This window comes from Jatropha curcas, chromosome 2 (genome assembly GCF_041381405.1).
Source record: "Jatropha curcas cultivar XTBG-Jc1 chromosome 2, XTBG_Jcur_1.0, whole genome shotgun sequence".
Classification (NCBI taxonomy): Eukaryota; Viridiplantae; Streptophyta; class Magnoliopsida; order Malpighiales; family Euphorbiaceae; genus Jatropha; species Jatropha curcas.
In genome coordinates this window covers 24,495,745-24,514,101 of record NC_143152.1, presented here as the reverse complement: position 1 = coordinate 24,514,101, position 18,357 = coordinate 24,495,745, and the positions used below count along the sequence as shown (strand labels likewise).

The 18,357-nt window shown below is 32.2% G+C and overlaps 1 protein-coding gene and 3 long non-coding RNA genes across 5 annotated transcripts; 2 read left to right on the top strand and 2 right to left on the bottom strand.

Moving 5' to 3' along the window:
• The first annotated feature begins 218 nt into the window (after positions 1 to 218).
• On the top strand, positions 219 to 6,098 carry LOC105636263 (arginine biosynthesis protein ArgJ family). 2 transcript variants are annotated; one of them, XM_012219500.4, is made up of 17 exons: positions 219 to 487; positions 570 to 695; positions 1,416 to 1,539; positions 1,665 to 1,738; positions 1,852 to 1,896; positions 2,151 to 2,201; positions 2,295 to 2,363; positions 2,474 to 2,532; positions 2,678 to 2,747; positions 3,212 to 3,292; positions 3,368 to 3,454; positions 4,007 to 4,129; positions 4,603 to 4,665; positions 4,936 to 5,013; positions 5,091 to 5,236; positions 5,371 to 5,417; positions 5,909 to 6,098. In XM_012219500.4, exons 1-17 carry the CDS (start codon positions 428 to 430, stop codon positions 5,989 to 5,991), a joined length of 1,386 nt encoding a protein of 461 aa, XP_012074890.1. In that variant the 5' UTR covers positions 219 to 427; the 3' UTR covers positions 5,992 to 6,098. The 2 variants fall into 2 exon arrangements, with proteins under 2 accessions (XP_012074890.1, XP_012074889.1); XM_012219499.4 differs by having other exon boundaries at positions 5,347 to 5,417.
• Positions 6,099 to 9,776: 3,678 nt separating this feature from the next.
• On the bottom strand, positions 9,777 to 10,559 carry LOC110009737 (uncharacterized). The gene is made up of 2 exons (XR_016319487.1): positions 10,416 to 10,559; positions 9,777 to 10,308 (listed from the first exon to the last, which is right to left on the bottom strand). It is a non-coding gene; the product is annotated as an uncharacterized LOC110009737 (long non-coding RNA).
• On the top strand, positions 10,181 to 10,912 carry LOC119371250 (uncharacterized). The gene is made up of 2 exons (XR_005178839.2): positions 10,181 to 10,315; positions 10,553 to 10,912. It is a non-coding gene; the product is annotated as an uncharacterized LOC119371250 (long non-coding RNA).
• A 2,435-nt stretch (positions 10,913 to 13,347) lies between these two features.
• On the bottom strand, positions 13,348 to 16,097 carry LOC149498453 (uncharacterized). The gene is made up of 3 exons (XR_016319407.1): positions 15,439 to 16,097; positions 14,424 to 14,488; positions 13,348 to 13,628 (listed from the first exon to the last, which is right to left on the bottom strand). It is a non-coding gene; the product is annotated as an uncharacterized LOC149498453 (long non-coding RNA).
• Positions 16,098 to 18,357: the final 2,260 nt, after the last annotated feature.

Sequence of the window (18,357 nt, the reverse complement as noted above, 5' to 3'; positions counted from 1 at the left end):
TTTTAGAAGATTGATATTAAATTAAAGATAATATAATTAATTTATTTAATAATTTATTATAATTTAGATAAATTTAATAATTATTAAATTTTAAATGTAGCAAATATTAATTACATCTTTAAAAATAAATGCAATCCAAATCCTTTCCCACAGTACTGGAAAAAAAAAAAAAAAATTCAATGGATTTAAAAACCATCCATCCAAACAATGCCAAAATCAATTTCAAAGGGAATCAGAACGGTATTCCTTTTAGCGTTAATCCCAAGTGCTTAAAACCTAAAACCCTACTCAGTTCTCAGTACAGACTGCTAGTGTAGTAATTTTGCAAGATTCAGATACCCATCTGTGCAGCCACCCAGTTTAGAGCAAAATAATTTTAATTCCAAATCCCAAATTTCAAGTACAGATATCAATTCCATTTCAGAAAATGTATTGCTGTGTTCCTCACTACGTTTCCATGAAATTTCCAGAACTTAGCACGTCTAAGGTTTGTCAAAAAAACTTTTTTCTTCCTTTTTTTTTTTTTTTTAAATTATCATTCTTTTTATTTTAAATTGTGGGTTTTGCAGATTTTTAGCTCATTTAGTTTGACTAAGAGGGATTTTAAAGTATTTGCGGTTGCATCTAGCATGGATGAGACAGCCAATTATATCCCTGCAGCTCCCATTTTTATCCCAGAAGGGCCATGGAATCAGGTGACATTTTTTTTCTTTATTTTGTTTTAAAATACCTGGTTCTTGCTTTTCCAGTCTGATCTAAAACTTCTCTGTTGTTTGCTATCGGAAAGCTTCTTTGTGTTTCATTTGCTAATGAGTTTATAGATCCTTTGATGGGAAGCAATTATCTATAGTTTTCCTGATACCATTTGTAGAGGGAAAAAGAAAAAAAAAAAAACAAAAAAAGAAAGAGTGAAATGATACAGTATACTAAAGTTTATTTGAGCTGCTTTGCTATGAAAGTTGCCTTTTCATTTTTTGTAATGGCATTTCCATCATCCTTTATAATTGACTTGTGTGCAGAAGTGGGCTGATTGTTGAACTTGTACCTCATTGTTCTTCATCATCAGTTGCCAAAACATGTTGTTGCGTGACTTGTTTTGTTCCATTGGAGCTTGTTTTGAACTTATGGTTGTACAAATGGAGTCAACTTCTGTTAATTCTGTATATCGATTTGAAAAATTGACTACTTTATTCTTAAATTAATAAACAGAGTCTACTTCTTTTAAAAAAGAAAAAAATAAAACAAGAGTTGACTAAGTCATAGATTTATTGCTAGAATCATGGGCCTCTGTCCAACATTTCTTTTTCTTACTAAGTCCTTGAGGAATATAAGGACCAAGATTGTTGGTCGGTACTGGAATTTTTTTTATTTATACTTTCAGTTTTGATAATTCAGTTTTAGGACTGTGAATATAGATTCCAGGGGGAGTCACTGCTGCAAAGGGATTCAAAGCTGCAGGCATCTATGGTGGATTACGTGCCCAAGGAAACAAACCTGATCTTGCACTGGTCACTTGCGATGTTGATGCCGCAGCTGCAGGTTAGCTTTACTTTTGGTACATTTGTCTATACTTTCTGATGTTAGATTTTGTTACAGCAATCATATTATCACCCAGCTGGGCAGGCTTTCTTTGCTGCAAATTTTCTAGCTTTTTCTATGTTCAGGGGCATTCACTACAAACATGGTTGCTGCTGCACCTGTCTTATACTGTAAAAATGCGTTAGACATTTCTAAAACGGTATGCCAGAGCATCATTCTGCATTATTTTTATATGATTATTAGTCTCTCGCTGAATGATGACCTTGTAGATAGTTTTGTAGAGTGTCCTCTAATGGCTCTATTCTGCCTCAGGCACGAGCAGTGTTAATAAATGCTGGTCAAGCAAATGCTGCAACAGTAAGTTTTGTCAGATCGTTCTCATCCAATTTGTTTTCTTTTGACATATAGTTACCTAGAAGTTAATGATCCTTAGTTTGTTTATTACCTCTTTGTCTGTGTGCAGTTGGATTTCAAAAAAGAATGGTTATTTACTTTTCCCATATGGAATATATGTCTAAAATTGAAATTTCTGTACCCAACCTCATAAATCAGTGTTAGTGTGAAAGTGGACCGTCTCTTTTGTAGCTAAGATGCATTCAAATGATATCCAGGGTGATGCAGGTTACCAAGATGTTCTAGAATGTGCTGACGCCCTTGCTAAGGTATTCAAACTTAAAATTGACCATCTCAACCTCATTCAGATCATTTTTTGGTGATTTTACTCCACTTATTATCATGTATTTTCATTGCTCTAGGTACTTAATTTGAAGCAAGAGGAAGTGTTGATTGAATCTACTGGTGTAATTGGTCACAGAATAAAAAAGGTAAAGACAGATGGTCCATGTATGTTAGATATTTCTCAGCTTGCTATATTGGTTCTGTTGATTTGCACTCTACCATTCAGCATATTCTCATATGATAATGGCATTTGCAGGAAGCACTTCTAAATGCGCTTCCTGAATTAGTGAATTCTCTCACATCATCTCTTGAAGGGTAATTCTCATGTTTCTATCATTTAATTTAAACTTTTAATAAGCTCTCGTTCCATATTTGCCTTTTCTTCTCTTCTGCTTTTTTGTATTATGATGTAGATAATTCAACAACAGATCATTTTTGACATTTCCCCGTAGATGCGCAGGGCAGGTTCTGCAGCAGTGGCAATTACAACTACTGACCTTGTGAGCAAGAGTGTGGCAATTGAGTCCCAAGTATGTTTTTAATTTTTTTTAATTAAACTTGTATATGGAGTGGCATCATCTTGGATATTTATTACTATGGTTTAAAGAGAATCCTGTGGATGAAAGCTTGAATCTGATACATCTATAATGGGTCATCAACATAAACAGTGCCTAGACCCACTGCTTAAAGACCAACATGTGTATCATGCCAACTCGATGGAAGTCTTTGAACAAGAGTTTAGAGTCGATTTGATTTTGTTTATTGTTGTGTATGATTTATGTTTTATCACTTCTTATTACTATAAAGTGTTCCTTGATACTCAGATCACTATCTTTGGTTTTTCTTTCTGTTGAATCTACTGTTCTACTCAAATGTTTATATGAACTCTAAAGAACTTCAGTTCTCAAGAGCATTATCTCTTGAGATTTGGAGCTTTTGAATTGAAATTCATTGCGAACAGATGGGTATTTTACAGTTTTTTAAAATGTACCAGGTTGGAGACATGAGTGTAAGAGTTGGGGGAATGGCCAAAGGTTCTGGGATGATCCATCCAAACATGGCCACCATGTTGGGTGTATGTCTTCTGCTTCTCTCTTGATTTTCCAGAAGCACATATTTTCGTCCATTCATTAACAGTTATTCTGTGCAGGTAATAACTACTGACGCGCTTGTCGAAGCTGATGTTTGGAGAAAGATGGTGCTAATTGCTGTTAACCGGAGTTTCAACCAAATAACAGTATGGTGCTCTTTATCCCATCTATTTCAAATGGTCTAGTAATGCTGGTTTCAGTAAGTTGGCCTGGTAGGAAAGTGCTGCAATTCTGTACATGGTCTAAAGTGCTTGAAAGATTAATCCTCGGAACTTTCCCATGGCATGCGTAGCTTTTCTCTGGAATGTCACTTGCTAATTGATTAAAGGAATGCCAAAAAGTGTTCTGCCACTTAAATTGGTCTAGTCTATGCAGTGCATGGTTATTAAAGGTGCAAGATCCGGCAGCAGCTCAGGCTCAAAAAATTTGAGCTTGCTAGAAAATTTCAAAATTAAGATTTATATCAAAATCAAGATATTACCACTATTTGACCAAATTGACCAAAATTAACAATCTTCAGATGTTCCTTATGCATTAATAGCCTTGCATATGAATCATTTGTGACATGCTTGCTTGCAACAAATAGCATTGCTTTATAGCAATTCAAACTTTTGTCTACTGAATCATTTGATCGATCTCCATATTGTGGGATTTTCTGTAGTTATGGATTTTGTTGATTCTTACTGGATTTGCCACAGGTGGATGGAGATACTAGTACAAATGACACAGTAATTGCTTTGGCTAGTGGGTTATCTGGATCAACCTCAATATCATCTATCGAATGCAGTGAGGCAAGACAACTTCAAGCATGCCTTGATGCAGTAAGCTTGGCTATCATTGATCCTTATCTTCGTTCTTTATTGTTCTGAAATATGGTCTGTTTGTTGAATAAATGGCTATATTTCTTCTGAAATAAACTTTCAAAAATTTTGGCATCATTACTTAATTTCTGAGGCGTTTTCTTCAAACAGTAACTTTTACTATATGGTGACTGCTAACTTAACATATTTCTGCCTTTTCCTTTAGTTTGTTAACATAAAGTGCTTTTTTGTAAGCTTTATGTTAAATATGTGCATCTTCTTCCCTAGAATAATTTTTTTGTCTCGGCTATATGGTCACGTATTTGAACTTTTTCTTGGTACTTTTATATCTACAAGCATTTTATCGAGTTTGCGCAGATTTGATCAACTTTTCAAATGGTCACAGTTGGCCCCATAATTATTTAGAAGCTCTAGAAGTTATTGATTTAGATCAGATTGTGTACTTCTAAGCTTTGCGAAATGACTATTCTTAGGTAATGCAAGCTCTTGCAAAATCAGTAGCTTGGGATGGAGAAGGAGCTACATGCCTAATTGAGGTAAGCTTCTCATTTTAAAGAGTTCTCAAAAATGTTTTTCATTCACTGATTATTCTGTGAGATAAATGAAGCCTAAGTTGCTCTAGATTTGTGCAAAACCAAGTTCTGAACAAATGTCTATTGGAACTAGCAAATCCTACCTCTGGAATATATTTATGTTTGAATGAGTAGGAAACAACATTGACAGGTTGACAACTTCCAATCAGGAGAACAACCAATCCACTCTAATGATATTGACATTTTCAGTTAATTGTGACTTTGATGCATTAGGTTACAGTAACTGGGGCAGAAAGCGAGGTGAAAGCTGCGAAGATTGCACGCTCTGTGGCATCTTCTTCACTTGTCAAGGCATAAATCCAAACACAGTAACACATCCACTTGATATTCCAATTTAGCTATGTCTAATTTACTGTAGATGATAGCAGGCTGCAGTATATGGAAGAGATCCAAATTGGGGACGCATTGCTGCCGCCGCCGGCTATGCAGGGATTCCTTTCCACCAGAACAACCTCCGGGTTATGCTTGGGGATATTTTGCTGATGGATAATGGACAGCCGCTTGCATTTGATAGGTGAGCACTAACTGGTTATTGTAATTAAATAAAGGGAATCTTTATGCATGTCTTATCTTCCTTTTACCCCTCATATTATTTCTATAATTTACCATGTTAATTACTGATAGGGCTGCTGCTAGTAACTATCTCAGGAAGGCTGGTGAAACCCATGGAACAGTTGGAATTTACATTTCTGTTGGTAAACTTCTGAAATATTTATTAACCGATTGTCTTTTTATTTGTTTATTTGGCTTCATAACATAACATATGCAAGTCTTTCCCTGCTCAAGTTGCAATCACTCTATCATAGACTATACAATTGAGCTTGCTGTCGATATATACATCTCTCTCTCTATAGTTAGCTACTGATATACTGCCTGTTTGGTTTTTGGTTTTATTTTGCAATAATCAAAGAAAATTATTTTATAGGGACATTTTTTATTCTTTTCCGTCTTAAGAGAAAAAAATACAAATTGTCACGTCCTGAAATATTACAAAAAGTAGTTTTTTACTTATTCAGCAATCTGTTTTGTATGATATAATAGTCTGGTATTGGAAAAGCACAACTAAAACCCAGAAATATAGTAGTTAGTACCGAGCAGGCTCAACCTCTACGGCTGTCTCACTACACATTCCATAGGTATAAGCAGAGCAAGGCTAATTAAGCAATTTCATTGTGCATTTTGGCAGGTGATGGATCAGGACATGGACAGGCATGGGGCTGCGACTTGAGTTATGATTATGTTAAAATAAATGCAGAGTACACAACTTAGACAATTTTGTATTTTACCTAATCAGAGTTTCAGAGAATTGGACTTTTGAACTTGTATCCCCAAAACGGATAGCATTTCCAATAAAGATTAAATAACATTCTAAAGTATTGAAGGGTTCGTATTTCTCACTATTATAGATCCTTGTTTATGGTACATCAGAAATTTCAAATTCTGTGTCTCAATTCATTGTAATATTTACTCCCAGAGTTCTTAAGTCCATTCGTTTTAAGTCCATTTTATATGAACAAAGAGAGTGGTCAACAGCAAAAAATGCAATTATTATCTTTTTTGTGTGAAAGTGAGAATTGATAGGTAGGTAAGTGTTGAAGAGTGGATTGAAAATGGTGGAATTTATAGAGAGAGAAAAATGAGAGTGAAATGAAAAGTCGAGTAAATATTATTTATTTAAAATATATATAAATAATAACCGTCCATATTATTGTAACAAAAGCAAGGCTTAACCATACCAAACTAGTTGGAATTGGTTATATGAATTTTTCTTTTTTTCAATATTCACCTTGATGAAATTAAATAATTTATTTATATCCTTAAGAACTATCCTCTTTCTATAAATATAAATCATTTTTTAAAATAGTTTTTTTGTCCATAAATATATATGGTGTAGAGAATATCCAAGGGTAATAGTTTTTGAAGAATATGGCTAAGTAATAAAGTTTCTTTCAATTTTAAATACGATTGGAATAATAGAACAATAATGTGAAATAAAAGGTAATTTAGTTAAATTAATGAATATTTTATTATAGTTTAGAAAAATTAATTATATCCTTACTAATTGTGCAATAATCTTAAGCGACTTATATTTATGCATAATACTTGTCACAATTGAGAAAATAGTTTGTTTTAAAATACTTGTCACATTTGTGATTTCAATGTGTAATAAATATTTTTTTTCCATATTTACCCTTTGTATATAACCAATAATTATTATTTCAATTTAATGGTTTTTTAAAGAATTAGTATTAAATTAAAGGTGATATAGTCGGTTTATTCAATAATTTATTATAACTTAGACAAATTTAATGATTTTCTTAAGGGACGTAAAATTTCAAATGTGACAAGTATTATGGAATGAAGGTAGTATTAATTTAACATTGAAATTAATGTAATAATAAATATCATATCATTAGAAATACATTTATTAAGTAATTTATACATATTATTAAAAGCTATTCTCTCGGTTCTAAAATAAAAGTCGTTTTTGGATGATTATTTTATCCCAAAATATAAGTCATTTTGAGTATTTTAAGGAGTAACAAATGAAATTTTTTCAATGTTACCCTTATTTACATTAGATACAATAACTACCTTCACAAATTACTACTCATTCTATTCCACTTTAATAGCAATATTTGATCTTTTCACAAAGATTAAGAAAATGATTGGAATATATTGATTTTCTAAATATACATGGTAAAATGTCTAAATTGCCCTTCTTAAAATTAAAAGCTCCCCATCTAATCTTGGTACAAAACACATAATAAATATGGATAAAATTGGAAAAAAATAATTAATACACTCTCAGAATTATAAATAAGCACTTAAATGGAACAACGTAAAATGCATATTTGTTGCTATTAAAGTGGGACTAAGGAGTTTTAGTTTTGAAATAAAGGGTAATTTGGTCAGATTGCCATTGATTTATTATAATTCAGGAGAATTAATTGTTTTCTTATTCCCTATGCAAAAACTTTAAACGACTTATATTTTAGGACAAAAAGAGTATAAATATTATTAATTTAATTTACAGTAAAATTAATATAAATAATAATGGCCCATGGCATTAAAATTTATGAATTGAGTAATTTATTTACATTATTAAAGACTATATAAACACATGAATGTTAATCCCTAGGTTCTCTTTTGAGTGTTTATTTTATACGGAGAATTTTGCTCTAAAGAGAAATCTTGGAAAAAATACCAAAAGAGAAAGTCTAATATGTCAATGATTAACCTCTTTTACTGTCTTCTTATAGCTCAATTAACGAGCATAATGGTAGACAAAAATTTGCTTGGGCAATTAATGATTTTATATTTCCAAAGTATCAGGAACAACTTATGAACGGTTTGGTAGAAATGTGCTTGACTTTACGGATTTGAGAACGAATAAAAGCACGTACACTGGCCAAATTTCATAATATGGCCACACTTTTTAATTGTCGCGCCTTATTTATAAAAAAAGTTTATATGTCCATATTACACTTTTAACTTTGGCACAAATTTAAATTTCTTCCAACAAATTTAATTACAATGCTTTATTGACTAAGTTTGCATTCAATTTCCAAGAAGTGTGCATTAATTTATGCATGAAGCATAAATATAACTAAACGCGAGTACTTTTCTTAGGAGGTTAGCATAAAATAATCACAGGTTTATATTGTTACAAAATTGGCTTTTCATGGATATTAACCCCTTACTAATATGTGTACAAATTTTGATTTTATGTTTTCATATCCAGTGATTTCGAGGACAATTTCCTTCTTGCTAGTGCCCTATTTTCAAAAAGATGTAAATCTATTTGAATATTTCAATTTGCAGTTGAAAAGACTTTTGCACTCCTTAAAGATTTTAACCAATAAATGCTTTAGAATAGTCTATTAGTGAGTTGGCTTCCTCGCTATTAATTATATATGTAAAAGGCTTATCGAGGGTATTATAGGCAAAAAGATAGAAAAAATTTCCTGTTTAATTACTTTTTTAATCCTAGAGCTTTTTCTGTTTTCTATATCAGGAGTATATAAATAAGAATAACCTATCATAAATTCAATTTATTTTGCCAAACATTTAGCGCGCTACAAACAATTTATTTTAACATCATGGGGAGTATTGATTTAATTTATTTTAAATTAATATAATAATAACCGTTGTTTATATAAATATATAAAAATAAAAACATGTTATTATATATCACAATACAAACTGGTTGTATACCCATATTATATACGGTTATAGTAATATATTTTTTAAAATTTAAAAATTTATTTTTTATATTAAAATAAATAAAATTATTTGTTGAAAAATAGAAAAATAATTACCAATTACTTTTTTTTACTGACTTGTCTACAAAATTGGAGAAAAACTAAACAAAATTAATTATTATTGGAGTTGATTTTTCTATAATATTCAAATTATTTTTTTAATTGAATTTATCATTTTTATATTATTTGAAAATAGTATTTATTGACCGCCATTTCTTTTTTCATTTGGTCACAAATTAATTTTACTAATTAAGTTATTAAAAGAAAATAAATAATGTACTATTATTTCAATTTTTACTCGTTACTAATTTATTGTCATTTTTTAGTTAAATAATTGTTATTTCTTAAATTAAGTAATTTGTTTAGTTAAATATTTATTTCTTATATTATTTGAAATTGATATTGACTCAGTAGTTTTCTTTTTTCATTTAGTGACAAATTAATTTTTGAACCATTAGGGATAACCAATGATATGAGAAATGGACCGGCCATCGAACTATTAAAGACAAGAGTTTATTGAATTAAAGACAAGAGTTTATTGAACTGGGAGGTTTGACCGAATTCAATAGTGTTAACCGAATTTTTATATATAATATTTTTTAATATTTTTTAAATTAAAAATATAATATTATAAATATCAAATAATTTTTTATAAAAAGGATTAATTTTAATATTAAACCTCCAAAAACAATTAATTAATATAACAAGGATTATATTTAATTATTCCAAAAATCCCCCCGTTAATTTTTCCAACAAAGATTAAAATATTTGACCAAATAGCACCAAACCAAAAAAAAAAAAAAACCTCTTATTGGAATTCAAACCAAATAAGTACTCAAAAGATAAAGAAATAAATAAAGAGCGGCGATACACGGTTCGCCTTGCCCCAATGTTCGAGTAAAATAATATAATATATCACAATATAAAGGGTCCCACCATTTTAAAAGCATATTGCAGTTGAACATTGAGATTAAAAGGGTAGAAATGTAAATACAAGTTATACTTACAACACCTATTTCACCTTCTACCTAAACAAGTCGTTGCTTCTTCTTTTCCTGTACAGTAAGCGCACGCCGGCAGCGATAGATCGTATCTGAAAGAAAATCAAAAGTAAAACTCTACTAAACTCAATTCCTCGTCACTAAGAAATGCAAAACTCAATTAAACATAATAAAATCGAAAGTGGAATGAGAGGAAAATCAAAAGAAAAGGAGAAAAAGAACGGAGTAGCTGAATCATGAAAGTCTGACACAGCAGCCACCCATTACCGACACCCTTGGTTGCGCCGCCTGCTCCTTTTGTGATTCTTTCACTGCTTCCTCTGTTGTGTACGCATAAATTAGACTCTAATTTCTCTCTTGCTTGTTCTTGGCTTAGCCTTTTCTTTCTAATATGCAATTAACATAAATATGAAAGTTATGGACTTACTGAGTTTTTGTTTTTGAGAGATGAATTGAACTGAAACAAACAACTATCTTTGACTGAATTAATACTCTTAAATCTCCTTCTAGATAAAGACTTCTTATCTTGTATTGTAAATCTGATACTCTTAAATCTCTTTCCAGATAAAGACCTCTCCTTATCTATCTCCTATTTTAGATCTGTCTAGATTATATAAAAGGAGTGAAAATCTTTAGGTACTTTCCTGGGCATACTACTACTGTATATGACTCTGCAGTTTAATTCAAGAGTTGTTTCAGAAATGGATGTCATCAGTGGAAGAATGATAAGGAGAGACCTGTATTAATGAAGCTAATAGAGAGATTGCAAGGAGATACAAACAACGGCTAACGTAATATCAGGTCATGTTATATGGAGAGACTCTCCAGTGGTAGTGTAGAAGGAGAGATGCTTCATTCCGAGATGATGAATTGTAAAGTTTAATGCACAAAAAAATAAAATTCATTATCATTTTTTTTTTTCCATTAAGACCATGAAATCACAGAGCCTTTCCTCCATCGTTTTGCCAAAAAGTTTAAATGTTAAATCTACTTACCTTTAATTTGGATTGTATTTCAAATCACATTCAAATAAACTGCTGCATACATATGTTTCACTTTCACACATGTCTTGTGGGAGGCCACACCATTGAAATTTTAAACAATAACTCGCTCCCATGGGGTGCATAATTAGTGATAAATAAATTGAAAAGTTTGCAGTATAACAATGACGACGCCTTGAACACTGCTCTCTTTGAAAAGGATTCTCATGGCTTTGAGGCACAAAGTTTTCACTTTCGTTTCATCTTTTGTTTACATGCATTTTCTTCAATTATTGTACTTAACATTACATTACAGAAATGGGTAAGAAGAATCAAAGAGTCCTCATCATATGAAAGATTCACCTCCACCTTTTTTTTTTGTTTTTTTTAAGCCCGTTTATTTAAACCGTATCAAATACTTGAACCACTCACCAGTTTTTTTTTTTTTTTTTTTTTTTTTTTTTTTTTTTTTTTTAATTCAAGTCGGTTTGCAGTGGTGTTTTGGTCTAACCGATTTAAGATCTAATTGGACCGGACTACGGTCCACTTTCCAATTAAATCAGTCAGGTCCAATTTTTAGAACCATGGATAACAATGATGCATGTACATGCTTTTTAAAGTTTTTGAGCAATTTGTTTTATTTATTTAGTCACAATTTCGTGAAATAAGCTATTAAAAGAAAACAATGAATATAGATAATAATGGTGCACATATATATGGCTTTTGAAGCTTTGAGTATTTTTTTTATTTAGTTACAAATTAATTCCAGTTAATAAGTTATAAAAGAGAACAATTAAGATTTGTGGTCATGAGCTAATGTACAACGAATACATTTGCATTCCATAACACTTGATCCTTAGTGCCACCGCTTAAAAAAAGAAATGTTTTTGCTTCCCTGCGTTGGCTTAACCAAAGTTAAGTCGTGGGTATCATGATAATATCATTTTAATCCAAATCCTCGCTTCATTTTAAAAATAGAATGCTAATATATCTATGCTTTAAAATATGAGTGACTGGAGTATAAAGGTAAATTTAGAGTAATTTTTAAATAAGTCCTACAGTTGAAAATATTTTTATAGATTTAATCAAAACATGTAAATAAATATAAAGTGCATTAATATGTGATGTATTTTTCTAATATCACATTTAATATTGTTTGCTTACTAATAATGCAAACTAAATAGGGGTGTAATAGAAACTAGCAAATAAATTGCAATCTTCAAAATGATATTGTCTATATTTTGAGATGAATGAAAAAAAAAAAAGTTATTATTATGATACATAGAGAATATATATAAGAATAAAATAAAAAAAATTTATTAATTATTTTTTAATGTTCTCAAAATGACTTATATTTTAAGAAAAAAAAGTACTTTAAAGTGAATTGTATTTATAGTAAGAGGAAGTAGTACAAAATAATTTTATTATTTACATTTTTTTTTAATTAAGGTTATTTAGTGATCTTTTTTCATTATTTCAATCTATATAAATATATAATTTCTAAGGCCTAAATGCTTATGTGGTAACATGTTAAAATATGAAACTGATGACATGGCTTTTTATTTTTTTCATTATAATTAATATATTTTATATTTAAATAAAAATTAAATATTCTTTATCAAATAATGAAGTTACGATTAAACTAATAAGATTTCATTATAATTAATATATAATGAATATAAAGTTTTTTATTAAATATTTTTATTCTATAAAAAAAATTAGGAGAGTTGTAACAGAGTCATAGTTAATAAAATTAATTAAATAATATAATTAGATTAACAAATAGAATTAAAATATTAATTTTAATTCACTAAAATTTATTTCATTAAGATTAAATATTCTTATACTTAATTTAATTTTAATATATGAGAATTTTAAAGAAAAAAAATTAACTAAATATATCGATTGAATAACAATAATTTGCTTTCAATAATTAATTGTGTTAATTAATATTTCAGTTCAATATTTAAAAATTTAAAAAAGAATTTATAATTTTACCTTTCATCATTTAATCAAAAGTACATAAGTAAATTATTTAAATTAAAAAAATTTTCTTAAAATTACATTCAATTTAATTAAAAAAATAAAAAATTATACAATTTGCACATCATGCGGGTTTAAGACTAGTTTTAATAGAATTCAATGGAATAGGAAAAACCTATGCGATTACTCCCTTTACATCATAGTAATTGTCACGACCCGTTTCCGTGGGCCGGACCGGCACTAGGGCCTAGGTAAGCTTAAGGCCCCCGAGGCCCGTAGTAAGCCTAAATTATTCAATCTGTCTACATGATTCTCCTAATTTCAACAAAACAGTAAGCCCATATGACTTGAGATATAAGTTTTATAAAATTTTCAAACATCTGGCCCAATATCAAATAATACATAAAATTTAACCAGGGCCTATTCACAATAACTCATAATCACAATAAGGGCTTACTAGTTTACCTACAGTTAATTACACAATAATTAATTTATAGCGTAGTGCTAACAATAAGGCCCAATTTAAATACACAACCCTATAACTGCGGAGTTCAATAATAATCTGATAAAAGAGTAACTTATACAACCAAAATTAAATAACAAAAATATAAAGTTTACATTTATAACTCTGCGGAGAAGATTGCAGAGCTTCAATCGAATCAGCTGCTTCCTAGTACCTGGGAGGTTTGGAGAGAAGGGGGTGAGTTTTGCAACTCGGTGAATAATAATAAATAATACACACCACATACAGGCAAGCAAAATGCACCCTAGTATGCTGAATGAACACACAACAGTCAATCATATGACATTACATCAGCACCCACAAACAATATCACCTTCAAATAATCACATCACGTGAAAATTAGTCAGTGGAGTCACCGAACCCCCGATGAGCCGTCCTCCCACATGGCTCATCCTCTCACATGTGCACCAGGGAGCCGATCCCCCATACTGGCCGACCGGTCTAATCCTCACTTGACCAGCCCTCTCATTATTTTTCTATCCTCTCTTTTCTTTTTCATACCAACAGGAGGCAACCCGGTGGTCTCCATCCAATCTAGATCATCAAGCGCTCACAACAGGAGGCCACCCTGCGGGCTGCAATCAAATCTAGACTGTCCGGTGCGCAACGACGAGAAGCCAACCCGTGGTTAACGGTAACGGTAACGGTAGGTGCACACGGGGGCGCCGATCTCCCATTTACCCGGCTAACGGTAATCATATTGGATCCATATAACGGTACGGTCTCACAGTCCCATGGTGACCCACTTCATCCCAATTCCACACAAACAAATCACAATATATGCACAGCACAATTATTCAAACAATTCTTTCAACGTACTACACCAAATACATCCAAATATAAAATTATGCAACATAAAATAAATATGAGCTTTAATATAAAAATATAAGGTTTGTAAAAAAAATGCTATGCAAATGCATGTTGATATGCATTATTTATTATTACTCACAGTGATGGAGAGCGAAGTTCTAGCTTGATTCTGTCCTGGAGGAGCACTAGATGGACCCGGGCGATCTAAGAAATTCAAGAACGACACAAAAGAATAATTCTATCAGACAAAATATTCATTCACCACTCTTAAAAATTTTATTTATATCCTAACTTATCTACATAACTAAATTTTGAGATATAAGTTCTTTTCTATAATAATTTATTTCCTTCTAACTTGTATTTTATTTCCTACCGAAGTTTGTTTATTTTTGCTACCGAAATTTCTTTTATATTCTACCGAAATTTCGGCAGCATCTCCCCTAAAAATTGAACTATTCACCTGATAAAATATCAACAATTTCACAAATATTCAATCTATACGGCCCATCCGTCGAGCAATTGTTCAAACAACATTTCCCATCCTCCATCAATCTCAACATCACCACACAATTAAAATTATATATTCCAATAACATTATATCCAAACTACCTTAATAAAATCAACACTATAATTAATAAGTTGTTAACTACTCTTAATTACCAAATTAAATTAACCAAATTAATTAACTATAGATAATAAAATTAATTTAATTAACTAGCATTACTAACATTAACTTAGCTAAACTAATTGGCCACAAGTACTAAAGTTAACTTCTTTAACTAATATTACTAAATTAATTAACTTCAAATAATAAAATTAATTTAATTGACTAATATTACTGATACTAACTTGACTAAATAAACTAGCTACAACAATTAACTACAACCAACTTAACTAATTAATTACTAACACTAATTACTAACACTAACACTAACACTAACTTAACTAACTAAATTAACTACAAACCATTACTTTTATTCACTAAAACTAACTTAACTAAATGAATCAATTAACTTCATTGTCTAATACTAATTTAATTAACTAATGTTTCATTATCTAACTAACATTAACTAACACAATTAACTAAATTAACTAAACAACATTAACACAGTTAACGTTAATTAATTAATTATTGCTAGGTCGGAGATTCTTACGCGTGTTGGGTTAGAAGCAGTGACTGTCGGTGGTCGAACTCGACTGGCAGTGGCGGAGAGAGGCCGAGACGACCGATTGGCGTGCTGGAGGAACAGCAGAGCTGCTGTGACGCCGGCGGAGGCCGATCTGCAGTGGCAGCGACAGCTTGACAAAGCTGTGCTGCTGCTGTAGGCGCAACAGAGGGGCAGCAACGCGATCTGGCCGAGGAGACGAGGAGCTGCTGGCGGAGCTGCTGCGTTGTCGAGTTGCAGTAGGGGCGGTGGCGGAGTGGCAGTGGCGCGCGGCTCTGCTGCGTTGCCTCTGTCTCGCCAAGAACGTAGGCACAAGGAAAGAAAAAGAAAGAAAAAGGAAGAAAGGAAAGAAGAAGAAGAAGGAGAAGAAGAAGAGGAAGAAGGAGAGGAAGAAGAAAAGGGAGAGGGGGTGGCGGCAGTGGCGCTGTGGTGGCAATGGCGATGGGGTGGAGGTGCGCTGGTGAGGGGGAGTGAGTTTAGCGTTGGAGATAAAAGAAAAAGAGAATTTTCTAGATGGTTTGGGTCGAACCGGTTTGATTCGGTTTGATTCGGCCCAAATCATCGATTTCAATCGGTTTTCGACTTTTCAATCGGTTTTGGGTTCGGTTATCATGGTAGTTGCACTAAAATATTAATATTAATTTCCAGGCTGTCGGTTCACTAAATATAATTGAAAATAAATTGTAAAAATAAAAATTAGAGTCATTTCAGTAATAGACTTGGTTTCTTTTGTTATCCATACCAAAAATATAAGACAATTTGCTTTTTAAGACTATTATATATTTGTTAGTTTCCTGTTATACCCTTATTTAATTTGCATTGTTATCAAGCAAACAATATTAAATATAATCAGTGGCACCTTGGACCATTCTCCATTATCGCTTTTATTGGGTACTGACAGAAGGACTAGAAGGCAAATTAGCTTCAGGTTCGAAAATACATGGCTTGGAGAGGCTCCTCTTGATGAAACTATTATTAATAGGTGGGCTCAAGGTGTCCACGGGGATGTGACAAGTAAAATGCATGCATGCAGAGATGGGTTGCAAATTTGGGGACGTAACCTACGTAGCAAGTTCCTTAAAGAAATTAAATTGCTTTAAGTCCCATCTTAATGGTTTTCAAGTGCAACAAAGCGGTGATAGTTCAGACGAGTATTTTCTAGTACAAAAACAGCTTGGTGATTTGCTCCTTAAAGAAGAGTAGTATTGGAAACAAAGATAAAAAATTTTCTGGCTTGCTCATGGAAACAAAAACACTAGGTATTTTCACACCTCAGCTTCCTCACGTAAAAAATTGAATTATATTATAGGTATTCATGACTCAAATGGTGATTGGAAGGAAGAATCGAGGGATATGGATACTGTGTTTCTGGAATATTTTACTAAATTATTTATGGCCTCACCTGTTTAGTCTAGTTTTGTTCTTGCGCATGTTAATTCTCGAGTTTCTAAATCTGATAATGATAGTCTTATGGCCCCTTTTCTTGATGAGAAGCTTCGGATGGCGGCGGTATTTCAAATGCACCTAGATAGAAGTCCTGGCCCTGACGGGTTTAATCCATGTTTCTTTCAAAAATTTTGGTCAGTTGTGGGTTCAGATGTTACTGCTAGCTGTAAGAGATGGATTGCTAATGGCTCTTTTCTTGAATTGTTGAATGAGACTAACATTGTCCTAATGCCAAAGATTGATAAACCTAAATTTGTGAAAGATCTGCGGCCAATCTCTTTATGTAACGTCTTGTATAAGATTGTGGCAAAGGTCTTTGCTAATCTGCTGAAGCATGTCCTGGAAAAAATTGTCTCCCCATATCAGTCAGCTTTCGTACTCAGGAGGCTAATTGCTGACAATGTAATTCTTGCTTTTGAAACAATACATTCTATGAAAAGTCGTGGGAGGAATCACGAACAGATAGTGGCTCTGAAGATTGATATCAGTAAGGCATATGATCGTGTTGACTAGTCTTATTTAGAAGCTATAATGATAATACCTAGTTTCTGTACAGCATTTATTCAGTTGATTATGATGTGTGTTAAGTCGGTTAGGTATCATGTGCTTGTGAATGGCGAAACTGTTGGTCTTATTATTCCATCTTGCAGGTTAAGACAAGGGTGCCCCCTCTCTCCATACTTGTTTATTTTGTGTTCTGAGGGGCTTTCGGCTTTATTTAAGCATGCAGAGGCTGTGGGCTCAATTCATGGAGGTAGAATTTGTACAACTGCCCCAAGGTTGTCTCACCTCTTGTTTGCCGACGATGGTCTGCTTTTCTTTAAAGCTAAGGTGGAAGAAGCTTCAATGGTCGCAGCTATTTTAAGACAGTACGAAGTAGCATCCGGACAGGGTGTGAATTTACAGAAATCAGGGGTTTTTTTTAGCTCTAATGTGGATGCCTTGGTTAAAGCACAAGTTATCAATTTTTTGCAGGTCTCTCAACCCTTAAACCATGGCAGATATCTAAGACTACCTTCCTTGGTTGGACAAAACAAGAAGGCAATTTTTTTTTCTTCGAGATAGACTGAGAAAGGCTATTTCTCGATGGAGTCACAGATTTCTTTCTAGGGCACGAAAGGAAGTAATGATTAAAATGGTAGCTTAGGCGATTCCATCCTTTTGCATGAGTTGTAACATCCCTTCCCGGTCCACCCGTTAACCCGAATGAACCGAGCCGAAACGCTACAATCTGGTTGAACTTATGTCTTGTCATGCTGATATCATCCTGTATGCTAAATATGAATATAAAACACTCACAATTAAACTCCAAACTTCCAATATCTCCAACTAATCATCATAACACAACAACACTTTATATATATATTCATAACTGTATAAATCCTCAATAGCATTTAATATCCAGCAATTAATTGCATTCATGATCTATATCAAGTCTTCATGACCTAATCATACCAACTA